This window comes from Balaenoptera musculus, chromosome 8 (genome assembly GCF_009873245.2).
Source record: "Balaenoptera musculus isolate JJ_BM4_2016_0621 chromosome 8, mBalMus1.pri.v3, whole genome shotgun sequence".
Lineage (NCBI taxonomy): Eukaryota > Metazoa > Chordata > Mammalia > Artiodactyla > Balaenopteridae > Balaenoptera > Balaenoptera musculus.
The window spans coordinates 101,084,201-101,102,665 of NC_045792.1; the positions used below are offsets into that span (position 1 = coordinate 101,084,201).

Below are 18,465 nucleotides of genomic sequence, written 5' to 3' on the forward strand. Positions count from 1 at the left end.
CTAAATCAGCTTGTAGCTCAAAAGCAAATAACTTCTCAGGGTTAAACTCTTAATAGCCTGGGGCCTGGCCCATCCCACCATAAAAGGAGGCCGATTTTGGCTCAGTAGAAGGAATAATTATCCAACAATTAGGGTTGTCCAACAGTAGAATATGTTTCCTTTGGGAATAGTGAGTTCTCTTTCAACACTTGGCAAAAGGAGGATCCAGTGTTGGACTAGAAGTTAGATGAGCTGGCCTGTGGTTCGTTGAATCCATGGTTGGGACTGTCAAGAGTAGTGGAAACCAGAGAAAGTTCTCTATTGATCACACCTCTACAGACAGGCCTAAACTGTTCTTGGTGTCCAGCAGATAGATAAAGTGAGGCAACTGTGGCCGTAATTGTGTTGGCTGCTGCTTTAAACATCTTGCAAATTCTTGGCTGCCACCTCCAATGAAGAAAGCATTCCATGCTGGGAACTAAAGGCAAATGCTTGCTCTTCAGGAGAATCTCACCAAGTAACACATCCTCTTTAGTTAAGTATTGCACTTGGCCGAGACAGTAACAAGGTTCCTGTGTTCCCCAGATGGTCCAGAGAAATTATATACATTAAATATACATGTACACATATTTATTATGCCTTGCTTTTAGGAACTGATGTTCTGAGGCAACCAATTTCTTTTTTCCCCCCTCCTTTTTTAAAAAAATTGATAGATAATTCACATACCATAAATTTCACTCTTTTAAAGGCAACTGATTCTTTTTTTTTTTTTATTAATTAATTAATTTATTTTTTATTTTTGGCTGTGTTGGGTCTTCGTTTCTGTGCAAGGGCTTTCTCCAGTTGCGGCGAGCGGGGGCCACTCTTCATCGCGGTGCGCGGGCCTCTCACCATCGCGGCCTCTCTAGTTGCGGAGCACAGGCTCCAGGCGCGCAGGCTCAGTAGCTGTGGCTCACGGGCCTAGTTGCTCCGCGGCATGTGGGATCTTACGGGACCGGGGCACGAACCCGTGTCTCCTGCATTGGCAGGCGGATTCCTAACCACTGCGCCACCAGGGAAGCCCGGCAACTGATTCTTATAGGCGTTTTGATGTGATTCTTACTCCAGGAAAAGGTGCTCCAGTCAGCTAAAATAGCTCTTACTGTATGTATGTATATCTTGTCTTGTTTCACCAAGGAGTTAAGGCAGTAATGTATTTGCATAAATAAAATTAGCCATTTGAAAAATAAAAGATTATTCCAACACAAGAAAAATGAAAAGCGTAGAATTCAGTCTCTCAGCCATGGAAATGTTAAGCGTCAACTTTTGCTTCCCATAATAACCCAAGTAAGGAGCTTTCTTTGGCCAAATCTTTGATGCTCAGCTCTATCTCCTTCCTATGACTCAAAAACAAGTTGCTAGTGAGAGTTCACAGGGCTGAATGTGACAAATCCAAAGAGAGAGAAGAAATTCAGAACATTCACTCATATTTTCATCTTTTTCTAAATACTCCTTCCTGCTTTTTTTGCACTCAGTTCCTTATGTGCCAAAGAGAGAGAGTTGGTGGGGAGCCCTCTGGTCCATCCTACAAACACCACTCTTCACCACAGGCAGGGGCAGACCCTTCTCTTACATTCCTAGAATGCTTTTTCCCCCCAGGCCACATCAACACCCCAAATTCCCATTTCTTTGCTATCTCTACTGTCAGTAACTACCTGTGTGACCGCACATGAGTAATTTGACCTGTCTAGGCTGTCATCACACCTTTTAAGTGAGGGAGTTAGACCAGATGAACTCTCATCTAGAGCTTCTTGCTTTAGTTTTCCCAAGCGCCCATCATTTCCATTTCACAAGTCCTCCAGCTGCCCCCACACGCCTACCACCGTGGAGCTTAGTGTTTTCTGCCTTGCAGTTTGTCATCTTCAGAGACCTCAATGCACATTTAAGACATGCAGGCAAAAATTTCAAGCCATCAATACGGTATCTGTTGTTGAAACAGTCAATCAAAGGCCTTTCTACATGGAAAGCAGAGGGAAAGGGGTAAGGCAACAAAACCAAACAAACACTCAAAAGGTCAAAAAAGAAAACAACTTCTAGTTCAAAGTTAACCATCTTCAACAGTGTTTTAAACCAGCATGGTATCTGAAGTCATAAGCCAGGGTTCAAATCTGGCTTGCCCCTTAACTAGCTCTGTGACCTAGAACAAGTTAACGTTGACTGTTCAGTCTCAAATTTCCTTGTCTGGGGGGAAAAAAGCGGGGAGAGGGATAATACCTCGTAAAGTTGTTGAGGATTAAATGAGTATTTATGTGAAGTGCCCAGTACATCCCAGGACACAGGAGGAGCTCAACTACAACAATAAACCATAATTGTGTGAAATTCCCTAATTTGTACACTCTTCCTAAGTCAAGTCTACACTGCCCTCTGCCTCTCTCACTTTTTTCCTCATAAACAACCTCACCCCCACCCCTACCCCAAGTACAGGTATCAGATTCCTAGAAGGTCTGGAGGAGAGCTGTGAAAGAATCAGCAGGCATGCAGGTTTGTGGAAGAAACCAGCCAAGACCAGTTCAGAGAGATACTTTTCACTGCTAGCTTTATGGGTCCAAATGCAGAGTGAGAAGCGATTACACCTCGGGAAAATTCCCGGTGCCCTTGGTGAGGAGTTGACTGAGATGCGATGCCCCATAAAGTCCTGCTATCTGGCTGGGAAAAGAAAAGGGTAGGAACCTACAGCCTGGGCAGAATCTTCATTCTGTCCCCAGCAGGGGAAATGAGATGCTTCCCACCTTCCGTGCTGCCCCCTAACAGTGGCAACAGCAGGCCTAGCATCAGGGCATGCTCTCACAGATGTTAGTTTTTGGGGCCAAGTACAAAATTTTTGGGTGGCCCTCCAGCACTGCTGTTCTGTCTGTCTGCTGTCGGGGAGCCAGGGATGGGCTGCACTCCCAGGAGGGGGCCAGCCTCTGGATCCGGTTTGCTGCGTTTGGCCAGGTCCTCATTGTGAGCCTTACGGATGTGGCGGTACAGGTCCCCTGACTGCGTGTAGCTGCGCAGGCAGTAGCGGCACTCGTAGGGTCGCTCACGCGTGTGCACTGTGGCATGGCGCCGTAGTGTGTAAGAACATGAGAAGGTCTTCCCACATGTCTTGCAAGTGGGAACATCCTCAGTAAAAACCCCAAAGCTTCCTGGGGCTGCTTCATACTCAGAAGGCAGGTAGAGTGGCTCGTGCAGGGTGGGCGGAGCGGGCAGGGGTGAGGTCACCAGTCCTCGATGATACTGCCCTGGACCTGGCAGCAAATGGTAGGGTAGGTGAGGATCTGGCGGCAGGAAGTGGTCACTGGCCCCCACCTCCTCCAGTCCTGCTGCCCTTGGCTCTTCAAAGGCCTCTGGCTGGGGGGGCTGTTCACCATACATTGCTCCTCCAGGTGGGAACAGTCCCTCAGGACCCCGAGGCTGTTCCTCCGAGGCATCGGGCTCCTCATCGGAAATCACAATAGCTTCTACTTTCACCTGGACCAGCTCCGCTTCTGCTGGGGCTGGAGCCTGGGATGGAACTGGGGCTGGGACTGGGACTGCAGCCGAAGCTGGGGCATAGAAGCCTTGCAGTGGTCCTCCAGTTCCCCTTGGTTCCACCACCCTCAGATTCTCAGAAACCACATCAAGGGGAGCCAGTGGCTCCACTGAAACCGTTGGGAGGCCCGAAGAGAAGTAGTTCGCAGGGTTGGTCTCTGTGGAGCTACTGGGGCTGGCAAGAGAGACATCAGCCACTGGTGGAGGAGGTGCCCGCAGATGGAGTGAGTCAACCTCCACGCCAGGCTGTGTAGTATCAGCCCCAGCCGGCATCGGTGGCTCATCTGGACGACAGAGAGTAGGTGAGGGAGCTGCTGAGCTTTTCCATTCCCCTTTGCCCCAGTGGCCTGATGTCTCTGCAGATGCCAACGAAGGTTGGGGGCCACGGGAAGTGCTGGACAAAAACTCCAAATTAGGGTGCTGTGAGTTGGTTTCTTCCTCCTTCTTGGTACTATCCGCCTCTGCCAGGGCCCGGGCTTGCAGCCGCCGCTTACACACCTTGACAATATCATTCATGTGCAAGTAGCTGGCAGCTGCCAGCACATCCTCCACAGGGGTATCCCCCCTCAGGACCAGCTGGCCAGCATACATAAAGTCCAGAAGCAGCCCAAAGGCTGGGGCTGTGACAATCTCGTTGTGGATACACACCAGATCCCTCTTGTCCAGTTCCCGCTCTTTATAGAAAAGCTGGAAAAATGGGCTGCAGGAGGCCAGCACAGCCCGATGGGCCAAGAACTGGGTGCTACCCACCATCACCGTGCAGTCACAAAGGAAACCCTGCGACCGCTGCTCTCGGAGGCTCTGCAGCAGCTGCTGGCTGTGTTCTGGGAACTCCATAGCACCCCACGAAGGGAAAGGGACCCTAGGAAGGTCCCCACCAGTGGCTCCCTGGGAAAAGAGGACAGGGGGTTAGGGCAGGTGACCCTCCCATAAACCTTAACGTCACCTCTGAGCTATTACTTGCCACCCCAAAGCCTCTGGCAGCACCGTCCTGACCCCAAGACTCTCGCTTAAATTACTACCCTTCTTTCTCCCAGGTCACACCCAGTGGTCTACTTTTAGCCCCGCCCCTCCGGCCTAACCTTAGCAGCAGGCTCCGCCCCGTCCACAAAGCCCCTCCCCGGAAGTCCCGCCTCCTAAGCAGCCTCCGCTTCCTCGATGCCCACCCGGTCGCTTCCAGCACCTCCTCCAACTAGAAGTCTCGCCCCCAGGCCTTTGCGGGCGATACCTCTACGCCCCACTCCGGGAACTCCCTGAGCCTCTCTCGCATTCCAGGGGCTAAGAAGTCCGAGGGTGGGAACTAGCAGAGAAAGCTGATCTCTTCACTCACCGCCGATCAGCCACAGGGAGAGCTCCGCCCCTTCCCACCTTCTCAGTTATCATTGGCTCAAATTTGCCTTCCCTCGTCACGGATTGGTTCACTCTCCACTAACCATCCCCCCGGCTCGGGGCGGCGTCTCCAAATGGGTGCTGGTGGCCGTCGCTCAGGCAGCTAGGCGCCCGATTGGTTAGCGCTCCTGTCCTAAACTTTTCCTTTTCTAACCTCCTTCTTTGCCTCAGATCCCTCTGGATTGGCTGAGCTTTTCCAGCTACCTGAGGCAGTAGGAGTGCGACGCCCTCCGGATCGGCCGCGAGGCCCGCCACGGCGCAGAGCGTTGTGTCTTAGCGGACAGCACGTCACCCTCGCTGCTGGGTGACCGGGAAAAGGAGAACCTACAAGCTGGTGTGGTACACAGGAGGCCCGAGTCTTAGACCCGGCTCTGCTGTAACCGTGGGCGATAGCTGCACCTCTCTGAACTGCAGTTGTTTCTTGTAGGTCCCTCCCTCTCTCAAAAACTCCAAGATGCCCTGCTGCCTCACTCCCTCCAGTCTGATGGTTCTGGGCTCCTGGCTCAGCAGTGGTGGTGTCAGAGAACTAGCAGCTGCGCGAATGCAGTCGTAGTGTCCCTAGCCTAAACTCTATAGCCAACTTACAATAGAGATGAGTGGCCTTCTCTGTCTGGAGCGTAGGGGGCAGTAGCTGGTGGGAAAGGAGGGAGTGGGCCAAGGCCCTAAAATGTCCCTGGGCGGGAGAATAAAGAGCGTGACTACTTCTGAAGAGATCTTCCAGTGTTCCTAGACAACAGCTAGTTGTCTAGCCACAACTACTGAGCCCGCGTGCTGCAACTCCCGAAGCCGGCGTGCCTAGAGCCCGTGCTCTGCGACAAGAGAAGCCACCGCAATGAGAAGCCCGCGCACTGCAACGAAGACCCAGTGCAGCGAAAAATAATTAATTAATTAAAAAAAAAACCCGACATGAGTAACATTTTCATTTTCTAGGAAAAATAATTCTATTTTCCAAAATCAAAAAAATATGTAGTGAAAATAGTGGCATTGTTTTACATTTTTCCAAATTTCTTTAATGTCTGGCTTTATATTAGACAGCTGGATTCTCACATCTGTTTCTGTTTTCAAACTATTATGAGATATTGTTTTGATTATATGAAGATTAAAATCTGACCTCATACAAATGGGTGGGCGTGGAATTTCATTGGCCATGGTGAGAAGTTTGTATTGTATTCTGAGTGTAATCGGGAGCCATTGGTGGGTTTTAAGCAGGGGAGTGTTCTGATACGATTCTTGCTTTTAAAGACTTATCCTGCCTAGTCTGGAGAAAGGAGCATAGGGGATCAAAGTTGGAGCAGGGAGAGAGCTGTGGAAATTGTTCTGCAAGAGATGATGGTGGCTAGACAAGGGTAGTGATGGTGGAGCTGGGGAGAAGTGCTGGGTCAACAGAATTTGCTAAAATTAGGATAGGAGATGAGAGTCAAGAGGAAAAAGGAGTCAAGGATGGCTAAAATCTTTGAATGAGCAATGGTGTGTCTGACAGCCATTTTCTGAGATTGGGACAATGGGGTAGGAAAATGGAGAGTTCTGTTTTGACGCTTTAGGTAGAGCTTCCCCTCAGCCAGTTAGACTTGTGAGCTTGAAGATCAGGGGAAACACTGGGGCTGGAGATATACATTGGGAGTGTCATCAGCATACAGATGGTATTTAAAGCCAGGGCACTGGAGGGAAAACCCTTGTAGGAGAGAGGGCTGTGGAGCTGCTAAGCAGTGAGGAGCATAGGCTGTGCAGGAAGCTTAAGTGATCATGTTTCTACAGGTTCAGAAGAGATCAGAATGAAGATGAATCTGAGATTGGGCACAAAGACTGTGTGCTTGACACACTCTGGGGTTGCCAAACATACTGGACCTAGATTTTTAAAATTATAGTTATTTTGGGAATTCCCTGGTGGTCCAGTGGTTAGGACTTCACGCTTCCACTACAGGGGACACAGGTTCCATCCCTGGTCGGGGAACTAAGATTCTATATGCCGTGTGGCGCAGCCAAAAAAAAAAAAAGATTACATTTATTTTAACCTCTGTATAAACCCCTTTGGTCAACACAGACTAGTGGCCACTGTGGCTTAATAAGCCTAGTGTGTGCTAGATTTCAGCCTCTCTCACACCTAGGCGCACCATTAAGCAGGGCACAACTTGTTGGTTTTGCTTCTCAAAACTGGAATATACAAACCCCCACCCTGGGGTATACAGAACTACAGGATGCCAGGAAGCATCTTTCTAGAGCACCATTCAGTCAGATTTTTTTGATAAAAGTTTTTATCTGGGGAATAGGCATATTAAACTGGCATAGATAGACTATGGCACATGAAAAAAAAAGTATGTAAATTTTATTTTATTTTATTTTATTTATTTATTTATTTTTTAATTTTATTTATTTATTTATGGCTGTGTTGGGTCTTCGTTGCTGCGCACAGGCTTTCTCTAGCTGCGGCGAGCGGGGGCTGCTCTTCGTTGCGGTGCGCGGGCTTCTCATTGCGGTGGCTTCTCTTGTTGCGGAGCATGGGCTCTAGGCACGCGGGCTTCAGTAGTTGTGGCATGTGGGCTCAGTCGCTGTGGCTTGTAGGCTCTAGAGCGCAGGCTCAGTAGTTGTGGTGCACGGGCTTAGTTGCTCCGTGGCATGTGGGATCTTCCTGGCCCAGGGCTCGAACCCGTGTCTCCTGCATTGGCAGGCGGATTCTCACCCACTGCGCCACCAGGGAAGCCCAGTATGTAAATTTTAAAGCTAAAACAGAAGAAATTTCATACTTATTGCAGTAACTTTCCCCCAAGGAAAAAGGTTGAAAAGCTTTCTTCTATGCGTTTTTGTATTAGTAGAAATTAGAAAAATACCTACCATATATTTAGTAGCTGTTAACTGCTAGCAATGTGCTAAATATATGATCTCTAATTCCATTATAGCCTTTCCTATCCCCATTAGACAGAAGAAGAGACCTAGGTTCTTGTGAGACTTGATTAAGTAACTTGGCCAAGGTCACAAAGCTAATAAAAGGCAGAGCTGAAATTGAATCTAGGTCTATCTATCTTCAAAGTCACACCCTTAACCACTTTGTAGATTTGTCTTCCTGGAGTGTCCCCGAGGTGGTCCTCAGGGTTGTTGTACCCATGGCCAGAGAATTCAGACTCAGCTGGGGGCAGGATTATCCTAGCTGTTGGATGAACTGGTGGCACAGAAGCAGGAACCTAGAACCAGCGAGAGGCGCAGCTAGGATGGATGAGCCTTGCTCAGAGATTGCCCTCCGGGGGCTGGACCTGCTGCTTGTGTATAAATCTTTGGGAGACAGGTGACAGACATCATCACAAGGGCTCCTCTCTACTACTGTGTAGGTTGGCAAGACCTATCCTTGCAGCAGACTGTGTTCTCCAAGGTGGCCTTAAGAAGATCTTCCCTCCCACATGCTCCTTTTACAATATGACATTGATGCTCCTTCCATCCGGTAAGGTCTCTCACCTTGAGCCCGGGAGGAACTGTGACCCTCAGAGAGATGTGATGCTGTGTGACTTCTGAGACCAAGTCATAAAAAGGGATAGAGCTTCCACCTGGTCCTCTTGCGATGCTTGCTCTTAGAACCCAGCCACCATGCTGTGAAGAACCCAGGCCACACACTAAGAGGGCACCTGTAAGTGTTTCAGCCATAGCCACAGCCAGGCTTCCAGCTAACAGCCAGCTTCAACTTGCCAGCCATGTGACTGAGCCATCTCAGAAGTGGATCCTCCAGTCCCCAGCGGAACTGCCCAGCTGATGTCGCCTGGAGCAGGAGTACACCTTCCCCACGGAGTCTTGCTCCAATTGTAGATTTATGAGATAAATAAACTACTGTGGTTGTTTTAAGCCACAAAGTTTTGGGGTGGTTTACTGTGCAACAAAAGTTAAATAAAACAATCCTTCAGTAGACTTTCTTTGTACTCCGAATCTCAATACAGCTGATTGTTCTCCATTGCTATTTTGTTTCTGTTCTAGCTTGTCTCTGATTCTGGAGCTTTGGAGGCAAAGAGATCAGGGCTTGGGGAGGATTTATCATGGCCAAACCATGCCTGGGGAGCTTGAAGAGATCATAATAGATTCAATATGAGAATGAGGTTCAGTCAACCCATATTTGTTAAACTCCATTATTTGCCAAGCGCACTGTTAGGTGCTAGAGATTCGATCACTGATGCAAATAGATCCCAAGCACCTGTCCTGTGCCAGGGGCTCTTCTAGGCATCAGGGATATAGAGGAACACAACAGACAGGAATCCCTGCCCTTCTTGAGGGGAAACAGGCAATATGCACATGCATAAATTAATAAGATGATGCTAAATAGGGCTAAGTTCTATGAAGATAAACAAAATAAAGATAAATAAAACAAAGCAATACAATAGGAGAGTGATTGGGGTGTGGCTACTTGAGTCAGGGTAGTCATGGAAGGCCTCTTGGAAGTGGTGATATTGAGCTTATAACTGAAAAATGAGAAGGAGCTCCCCCATCCCCATCAGGTGAAAATCAGAGCCAATAGCGTGTTAGGCATAGGAAGTAGCAAGTGCATTGGTCTCAAGGTGGGAGAGGAGGCCAAGTGGCTGGAGTGGAGGAAGCAAGAGGAAGAGAGGCAGAAAATAGAGTTGGCTGAATCTGGCCCCTGCCTCGTTGGTCAGTGATGGTTTTATTCTAGTGCCCTGGGAAGCCATTGGGTCTTAAGTAGGGGATTGACATGATTTGACGTGAGTTTTGAAAAGATCACTCTTGGCAAATAAGCACATGAAAAGATGTTCAACATCCTTAAGTCATTAGGGGAATGAAAATTAAAACCACAATGAGATACTATCACACTTATTAGAATAGCAAACAAATAAATAAACCCTGCTGACAATACCAAGTGCTGGTGAGGATATCAGAGCAACTGGAACTCTTATACCTACATAGACAATTATATAACATTTACACCACACAGACACAGTAGGTGTAAATAACCTCAAGAGCATTGATAATAGTAAACTATGTTAAATAGGAAATGATGAGTTTTAAGTATTTATTGCTAATGATTCTGACTCTAATTACGTGTGGTTTTTTTCCCCCACACTTCCAAGCAATTCTCAAACACCAGCTGAGTGTCCTACGATTTAACTCAATTCTGACACCATGGACACGGAGATAGCATCAGATTCCACAGGTTAAGGGCTCAGTCCTACAAGACTGCCCTCCACTTCAGATGGCGATAGTAGGTCCCGGTTGTCATCTGTCCATCTGACTGGCTATAGATTGAAGGTTCCAAAGACCACCCCCCTGCCCACCTCCTTGGGTTCAATTAATTTGCTAGACTGGCTCACAGAACTCAAAGAAACATTTCACTTACTAGATTACCACTTTATTATAAAAGATCCTAACTCAGGAAGAGCTACATAGAAACGATGCCTAGGATGTGGGATGGGGAAAGGGCGTGGAGCTTCCATGCGCTCTCTGAGTTCACCACTCTCCCCAGTTCTCCAGGTCTTCACCAACGCCAAGCTCTCTGAACCCCATCCTTTTGGGTTTTTAATGGAGATTTTCACTCCATAGGCAGGGTTGATTAATTTATTAGTCAGGTCAGGGAGTTGAGACTGAAAGTTCCAACCCTCCAGTCACTTGGTTGTTTCCCCTGGTTTAGGTGCTTTCCAAAAGTCACCTCATTAACATAAACTTGGGTGTGGTTGAAAGGGGCTTGTTATGAATATCAAGACACATTCATCATCTTATCACTTAGGCAATTCCAAGGGTTTAGGAGCTCTGTGACGGAAACGGGGAAAAAGACCAAATACATATATATATTTATTGTAAATCACAGTATCACACTTTTGTTTTTTTCTAACTTTTTATTATGAACAATTTCAAGCACACAAAAGTAGTAGGAAAAGTGTAAGAAACCACCGTTATCCATCATCTGGCTTCAAAGATTATCAATATATTGCCAAACTTGTTTCATCTACACTTCTGCCTTTGTTTTTTAGTATAATTCATTTAATTTTAAGTTGACAATTAAATTATTGTTAACATTTTTAAAATATCTATTTATTTATTTTGGCTGCGCTGGGTCTTAGTTGCGGCATGCAGGATTTTTAGTTGCAGCATGCAGGATTTTTAGTTGCAGCATGCAGGATCTAGTTCCCCTACCAGGGATCGAACCCGGACCCCCAGCATTGGGAGCACGTAGTCTTACCCACTGGGCCACCAGGGAAGTCCCAAGACAATTAAACTTTTAATAATGGTTGTGTTTACCCACTGGCTTGCAAAATTCCTGAAATATTAACAGCTGGCTTTTGTAGGGGGCTCCAGCACACCACTGTCAGCAGGTAAGGTTGCTTTTGCGGGGAGTCGGGGCTGTTGAGGCCCTGCCCTCCGTCCCGCCATCTGCTTCCTTATGTGGTTGCAGGTGCAGGGGATCCCCAAGGAGTCTGAGCAGCTGACTGGTGACCTCAGTCATTCTAGGAAATGCGCAGCGTCAGTGGAAATTGGTGTGTGGCAGCTCTAAGAAAGCATGAGATCTCTGTTCGTGCAGGAGGGAAGGTCAGGCTTTCTTACAACATACAAAAACTTAGGCAACAGGGAGTTTGCTCAAGGTCACAGAGACTGTCTGGGCTTTAGAACGAGCTGCTCTTGCTGAGCCTTTATCATAGGTCCGCGTCTCATGGTGTTTCTGCCTTTCTTCTCATGGCCCTTTTATCAGTCAGGGTCTCAGCAGGGCACAGACCGCATGCTCACTCTGGTTAACTGAGGTGAGTTTAATAATGGGACTATCTACAAAACTGTGAGCAGAGCTGAAGGAACAGACAAGGCTCACCAGTTCTCTAGGTCCTTGGGTGTAAGGGGGCGGGCGAGGGGGCGAGAGGGGGGTTGAGAGGAGTGCAGTGACTTGAGGTTCTCTTCACACCTGGAGGGGGCGCTGCCTTCTGGGCTCTGACTTTGCGGGTTTCATCTCTAAACTACCAGAGCCAGGCAATGAATGCCTGAATATGCAAGAGTCTTGGGAGTCAGGCATCCTGAATTTGAATCCCGACCCTGAGTGACCTCAACCTTCTGAGCCTGGGACCTTCTTTGTAAGTGGGAGTAATAACAAAGCCTGCCTGGTGGGGTTGCTGTATGGATTAAATGAGATAAGAACAGCTACTTACTATGCTTACTATGTGATAGCAGTCTTCAACTATTTGCTGAATGAATAGATTCTGCTAAAGCGCTTTATTTATGCCATCTCTCATTAATTAATTAATGCCTTTTAAAAGGATTTACTGAGCGTCCAGTCTACGCCGGACACTGATAATCTGTGGGAGTCTGGCATTTCGACCGCTGTTGGGCTGGACAGAGGGGAGGAGCTTCACGGATTCCCCGCCCACGACAGCGAGGCTCAATGGGGTCCGTGGAGGAGGCGAGTCCCTCCCACTTCTCCGGGGCAGTCCCGGAAGCGGGCTTGGGTAGTTGCTGTGTTTCCGGTCGGTCTGGAGGCTCCGCTCCCGCCGCAGCTGTAGGCCCGGCTGCTGTCCAGCCTCCTCCGGGAAGATGTTCTACCACGTGAGCAGGGCACGGGGTGGCGGCGAGGGCAGGGTCGAGAGGAGGAGAGAAGCGGAGGACCGGGACTAGGGGCCGCTTCTTGCCTCACATTCCTGCCGCTTCTAGCCTGGTCTCCATCCCCGTTTCCCCGCAGATCTCCCTGGAGCACGAGATCCTGCTGCACCCACGCTACTTCGGCCCCAACCTGCTCAACACGGTGAAGCAAAAGCTCTTCACCGAGGTGGAGGGGACCTGCACCGGCAAGTGAGTGTCGCGCCCTCCGTGCCGCCTAAGCAGTGAGCACACGTCTCCCTACGCCTGCATCCCCTCCCCAACTCCTACACATCCTGAAAGGTTCTGCTACCTACCCTGGCGAGCCCTCTCACCCTCCCAGGAGCCCCAGGCAGTTAGATGCTTCCTGGTTTGGGTTCCCACGATTCCCTCTGCGAAGCTGGATAACGGAGCTCTCTTCCTTCAGCCAAGATTGGTCATTCATTTACTCTGCAAACATTTCTAAAGCTCCAGCTGTGTGCCAGGCTCTGTGTCAGGCACTGGGAACAATGCAGTGAAAAAGATAGAATGAGGTCCGCCCTTGTGGAGCTCACAGTCTCTTTTGATTCTGCTCTTTTTCTCTATCCCAGGGACCTGGCATGGCACATCTTGGGCCTCACTAAAGGTTTGTTGAATGAATGAGTGAGCAGGAAAAAGCAGATTGAGAGTTAGGGGGAGGAAGGAAGAGGACTGAGACTTGACCATCTCTGGGCTCTGCACGGAGGAGCCTCGCACACCGTGATGTAAATGAGTGAGGATGAGCAGGGCTATAGAGTACTTGGGCCTCCAGCATCAGAGTAACTTGGGGTGTTCTTGGAACATACAGGTTCCTGAGCCTCATCTCATCCCTACAGCATCACGACTTTCTGGGGGAAGGCCTGGGAACATGCATTTTAATAAGTTTCTCCCAGGTGATTCTGAGGCATCTCCAAGATTGAGGTCTCTTGGCTCAAGGACTGCAGCCCTTTTGGACATTTATTGTGAAATTACGAGAGCAGCATTTGGCATTTTAGATGCTGATCATTGTCGTGTCTCCTCTCTTGATTATTAAGCTCTGTGGGGCAGGGGTGCCATCTATTTCCCCTTTGTGCCGCCCCTTTACCCCCAGGCTCAGTGTCTCTTGTGGCAGATGGTTTTAGAGGCTTTTCCACACACAGTGCCTTTCTCTTTCTCATCCTCCTTGCAGGTATGGCTTTGTAATTGCTGTCACCACCATCGACAATATCGGTGCTGGTGTGATCCAGCCAGGCCGAGGCTTTGTCCTTTATCCAGTTAAGTACAAGGCCATTGTTTTCCGACCCTTTAAAGGGGAGGTCGTGGATGCCGTTGTCACTCAGGTCAACAAGGTAAGACCATCAGGGGGGGTAGTGGAAAGGTCCGTCCCTTAGAAGATCTGGGATGGATCCCAACTCGGCTTGTTAATAGCTCTGTGTCTTTGGCCACATCACTTCTTTGTGCTTCAAGCTTCCTCACCTGTCAAATGGTATGGTAATCTTGCTCTGCCTCACTCAGGGGCATGTAAGTCATTATTGATAGTCAAAACAATAGTAGCCTCCATTGATTGAGTAGTTCCTCTGGGCCAGGTAATGTGCAAAGCCTCACAGTGACTCTGTGAGGTGAGTGCTTTTATCCCTGTGCTTTTTTTCTCCAGGCTGAAGCTTGGAGAAGTTGTCTGCTGGCCAAGGTCATGTGGCCAACAGGTGTTCAAATCCCAAGTTCCGACAAGTTCTAGGCCTCAGCTGTTTACCACTACACTTCCTTAACTTAAAACGAAAGCTTGGAAAAAAGAAAGAAATGAAAACAAATGCCAAACTTCAGAGTGGTTTCAAAACATGAAGAATATTATTGATATTAGGGACCAGATAAGGACGGGAAGCTTAGAAGACTTTGGGGGACAAAAGAAAAAGCAAGGTCACTCATTTCCCTTCTAGGTTGGACTCTTCACAGAAATTGGGCCCATGTCCTGCTTCATCTCTCGACATGTAAGTCTAGGCACCCTGGCTAGGTCTAAGGAGGAGACGGGTATCATGAGCATCTGTTGAAGCATCCTTTTAAAGTACTCTTACCCAGTTTCACCTTCCTTTCAGTCCATCCCGTCAGAGATGGAGTTTGATCCTAACTCCAACCCACCATGTTACAAGACAATGGATGAGGTAAGTGGGTGGGAAGAAGTCAGTGAGAGGGACAAGAGAATGAGCCACTCCGAGGGAGAGTACTGGCCTGGGGGTGTCTGAGGATACTGTTCCCTCCTCCCCAGGACATTGTGATTCAGCAGGACGATGAGATCCGCTTGAAGATTGTGGGGACCCGTGTGGATAAGAATGACATTGTGAGTCTCTTGCCTGCCTCTACCAGGCAGAGCTGATGATTTCTGCCTACCCAGAGTTCCTGGGGGTTTTGTGCTCTTCTGCCTGGAAGAAGAAATGGGTGGGCAGAAGGCCTGAGGCTGAGGGTTAGAGGATAGCTCTGTGCTTGCTCTGGCTTCATTTCCTTTTTACCTTTCCTTCTGCAGTTTGCTATCGGCTCCCTGATGGATGATTACTTGGGTGAGTGTCAGGGTCATTGCCTGGAGGAGGGGTTTGTGGGTGCAGGGGGTGGATATGGGATTTAATGCCTGAACCACAGATGACAGAAACTCTCCTGTTATCTGCTTGGGAGACCAAGGACATGTGCCTCTTGGGATGGGAAGTCGATGGTTAGGGCTGCCCCAAGCTCTGGGTCTAACCAGTGTGCTTTTCCTGTTCTCGGCAGGGCTTGTGAGCTGAGCACCATGACCTCCTACCTTGTTTGGTCCTTATCCAGGAGGTGTGACTGTCACACTTCCCGTGTTGTCCAGAGGCCCAGTCTGGCTGCTGTGGAGGAGGCAAGGAAGGTTTCTTGTCCTCAGAAGACATCTGGCTCTTCTTGTGGCTTAGCAGCCACTCCCAGATTTCTGACTGTGTGTTCTAACCATAAAAGGTCCTTGATTCTCATGGAAGTGTCATCTCCTTCTTTCTTTGGTAAGAACAAGTCTGGTTTTTTTTTCGGCCACGCCGTGCGGCATGTGCGATCTTAGTTGCCCAACCAGGGATTGAACCTGCGCCCCCTGTAGTGGATGCGCAGAGTCTTAACCACTGGACCGCCAGGGAAGACCCAGAACAACTCTTTTTTTGAAAAGGCTGGAGGACCAGTTGCTTGCTAGCCCCTCTTTTCTTGGCCTGATGCCTTAACTAGCTTCACCCACCAGGGGATCTGACTAACCCTTTTGCCAAGGTCTAAAGTTGACCTCACTAAAGGGAAGGCGCTAGTGTTGGGTCTTTGGCTTCCAGCAAATGATACTATCATTAGAGCCACTCCAAGCCCCAATCTATTTATTTATTTATTTATTTTTGGCTGTGTTGGGTCTTTGTTGCTGTGCGCGGACTTTCTCTAGTTGCGGAGAACGGGGGCTACTCTTCGTTCCGGTGCGCGGGCTTCTCATTGCAGTGGCCTCTCTTGTTGTGGAGCACGGGCTCTAGGTGCATGGGCTTCAGTAGTTGTGGTTTGTGGGCTCTAGAGCGCAGGCTCAGTAGTTGTGACGCACGGGCTTAGTTGCTCTGCAGCATGTGGGATCTTCCCGGACCAGGGCTCGAACCCGTGTCCCCTGCACTGGCAGGCGGATTCGTAACCACTGTGCTACCAGGGAAGTCCTAAGCCCCAGTCTAGTTTCAGAGTATTTGCCCTTTCCCCAGCCTTAAAAATAACCAAGAGTATAGCTCAGGAGAGGGAAGAGGAGACAGCAGGTAGGGAGAGGTGAATAATAGGACAGTAATGATACAGATTGTGGGGTCCCAGCCCTTCTTAGGATGGGCACATAAACTACAGCCTTTATTTGCTTATCAATTATTGTACTAAACTGAACTGAAGATATGAAAGGGCTCATAATCTCCTTAGGGTAACACAACAGAAATACACGAAATAAGATTAAGCAGACACGCTACCCTCCCTCACACTATGTCTTTGCAGTACTATTTGTCTACCTTGGAATGCCTTTTCCCAACCTACCTGCTTGCTGCCTAGGAATCTATCAAATCTCAGTCAATTTTTTTTTTTTTTTTTTAAGCTTTCCTTGACCTCCTTGGGAAACAGAGCTGTGTAGTAGAAAGCACAGTATTTGGGTTGATACAGAGCTGGGTTGCAGTCCTAGTTGGGTGACCTTATGTTTCCTCATTGTAAAATGATCATATAACCCTCTTTGGATAGTTGTTGCTAGTATCAGAGATTGTATGTGCAAGTGGCTGGCACAGAGCCTAGTCCATGATAGGTACTCAACTGTTAATTATAATTATTGTTATATGGTGCATATAAAGCCGTGATTATCACCTGGGGTGATCTTGGCCCCCAGGGGACATTTGGCAATGACATTTTTTGTTGTCACAACTGGGTGGGGATGCGACTGCCTTCTAGTGAGTAGAGGCCAGGCAGGCTGCTAATATCCTACAATGTGTAGGACAGCCACCCCACAACAAAGAATCATCTGGCCCCAAATGTCAACCGTGCCAAGGTCCAGACCTGTTATGAAGCATCCACAATACTGCCTTTAACCTGGTAAGGAAAAGGCATTTGAATGTGTTTCCCTTCCCCTCGCCTCACCACTCCTGGACGGAGGTAGGCTCTTCCATTCATACCTCTAAAGTATGTCACAAAACACATTATTTCCTTCTTGTCTCCCTTTCCATTTTTTTATTACATAAAATTTCAGTTATTTTATTGAGATAATTATAGATTCATATGCATCCCTTTGATTTTTGTATCTCCAGTTCTCAGCACTGTGCCAGTTTTCCCAAGTGTGTTGAACCCAGGAAAGTTTCTGTGCTGGATTTGCAATGAATTTTGCCACGGAAACAATGTTCAAGTTGTGAAACCACTTCCCAACACTGAGTTGATTACAGAGTTGATTACACAGGTTGCAGGGATTTTGCCTAGGCCCTAAACGTGTCTCACTGAAAGTAAAGTTCTTCCCAAGTTCTCAAATGGAATCATGCATCCGTAAATTGTGTCGGGGATACCCCAGTAGTAAAACCAGGCCAGAAGGAAGAGACTGATGGATAGAGAAGCAGCTCATGGAACTGCTGGTGAGGATGCGGGGTGTGGCACTGAGAAGGCTGGCACTGGATCGGGAAGCGAGTAAGTGGGGATGGCCTGGAGATGGTCCTGGACTCTTCTGATCTTTTAAGGTTTGGTACTAGGCGAGTCTGGAAGTTACAGCCTCTTTTTTTTTTGGCCATGCAGCTTTGGGATCTTAGTTCCCTGACCAGGGATTTAACCCAGGCCCTCAGCAGTGAAAGCACAGAGTCTTAACCACTGGACCACCAGGGAATTCCCAGGAAGTTACAGTCTCTTAAAGAGGTCATAGGCTTAATAGTGACAGGAGTATGTGCCTGGTAACATGTTAAATCCTTTACACACATTATTGAATTTTCACAACAGTTCCATGTAACATTCTGTCACCCCACTTGACAGATGATAAAACAGGTCGGAGGGATGAATTAAACATGCCTAAGGTCACACAACTAATGAGTAGTGGAGCTGTTATTTTTAAAAATTATTTTAATCGTCTAACTCTAAAACCATCATAGCTTTTGGCATTGGGTGGCTGGGGAGTGAGTGGGAGCCACCTTTCTCCCATCTATGGCCATGTGGGTCTCATTACTGCTTTGACTCAAGCTGGAGGCACATCAGCCCCAGACAGCTTGCATACAGCTTTACTGCATCCTACAGGCCTGCAGGCCATCCTCTCTTCATTGTCTCACGCTGCCAAGGTTGCCAGTGGCTGTCCCTACCAATAACACCTTTGCAAGGAGGTCTGCCAGCAGCCAGGAGATCTGAGCTGATCTCAGACTCAGAACCTTAGAGGAGCCCCCCCTTCTCTTCATGCGTAGGTGGGCAGACACTCCAGTGACCAAGCACAGTCCTGAAACTACTCCAAGTATCATTCTGAATATGACTGGAAGAGACTCAGCAGGGCCACAGTCCCCTTAGGTGGTG

The 18,465-nt window shown here is 48.4% G+C and overlaps 2 protein-coding genes across 3 annotated transcripts; one reads left to right on the top strand and one right to left on the bottom strand.

The window, feature by feature from the left end:
• Positions 1-1,012: 1,012 nt before the first annotated feature.
• On the bottom strand, positions 1,013-4,811 carry ZBTB3 (zinc finger and BTB domain containing 3). Of its 2 annotated transcripts, none has more exons than XM_036859417.1 (2): positions 4,760-4,811; positions 1,013-4,419 (listed from the first exon to the last, which is right to left on the bottom strand). In XM_036859417.1, the coding sequence occupies exons 1-2, from the start codon at positions 4,799-4,801 to the stop codon at positions 2,812-2,814; spliced, it is 1,650 nt and encodes a 549-aa protein (XP_036715312.1). In that variant the 5' UTR covers positions 4,802-4,811; the 3' UTR covers positions 1,013-2,811. The 2 variants fall into 2 exon arrangements, with proteins under 2 accessions (XP_036715312.1, XP_036715313.1); XM_036859418.1 differs by having other exon boundaries at positions 4,715-4,777.
• A 7,477-nt stretch (positions 4,812-12,288) lies between these two features.
• Positions 12,289-15,431, top strand: POLR2G (RNA polymerase II subunit G). Its single transcript, XM_036859189.1, has 8 exons — positions 12,289-12,429; positions 12,563-12,672; positions 13,646-13,805; positions 14,391-14,441; positions 14,547-14,612; positions 14,717-14,788; positions 14,972-15,005; positions 15,211-15,431. The coding sequence occupies exons 1-8, from the start codon at positions 12,418-12,420 to the stop codon at positions 15,222-15,224; spliced, it is 519 nt and encodes a 172-aa protein (XP_036715084.1). The 5' UTR covers positions 12,289-12,417; the 3' UTR covers positions 15,225-15,431.
• Positions 15,432-18,465: the final 3,034 nt, after the last annotated feature.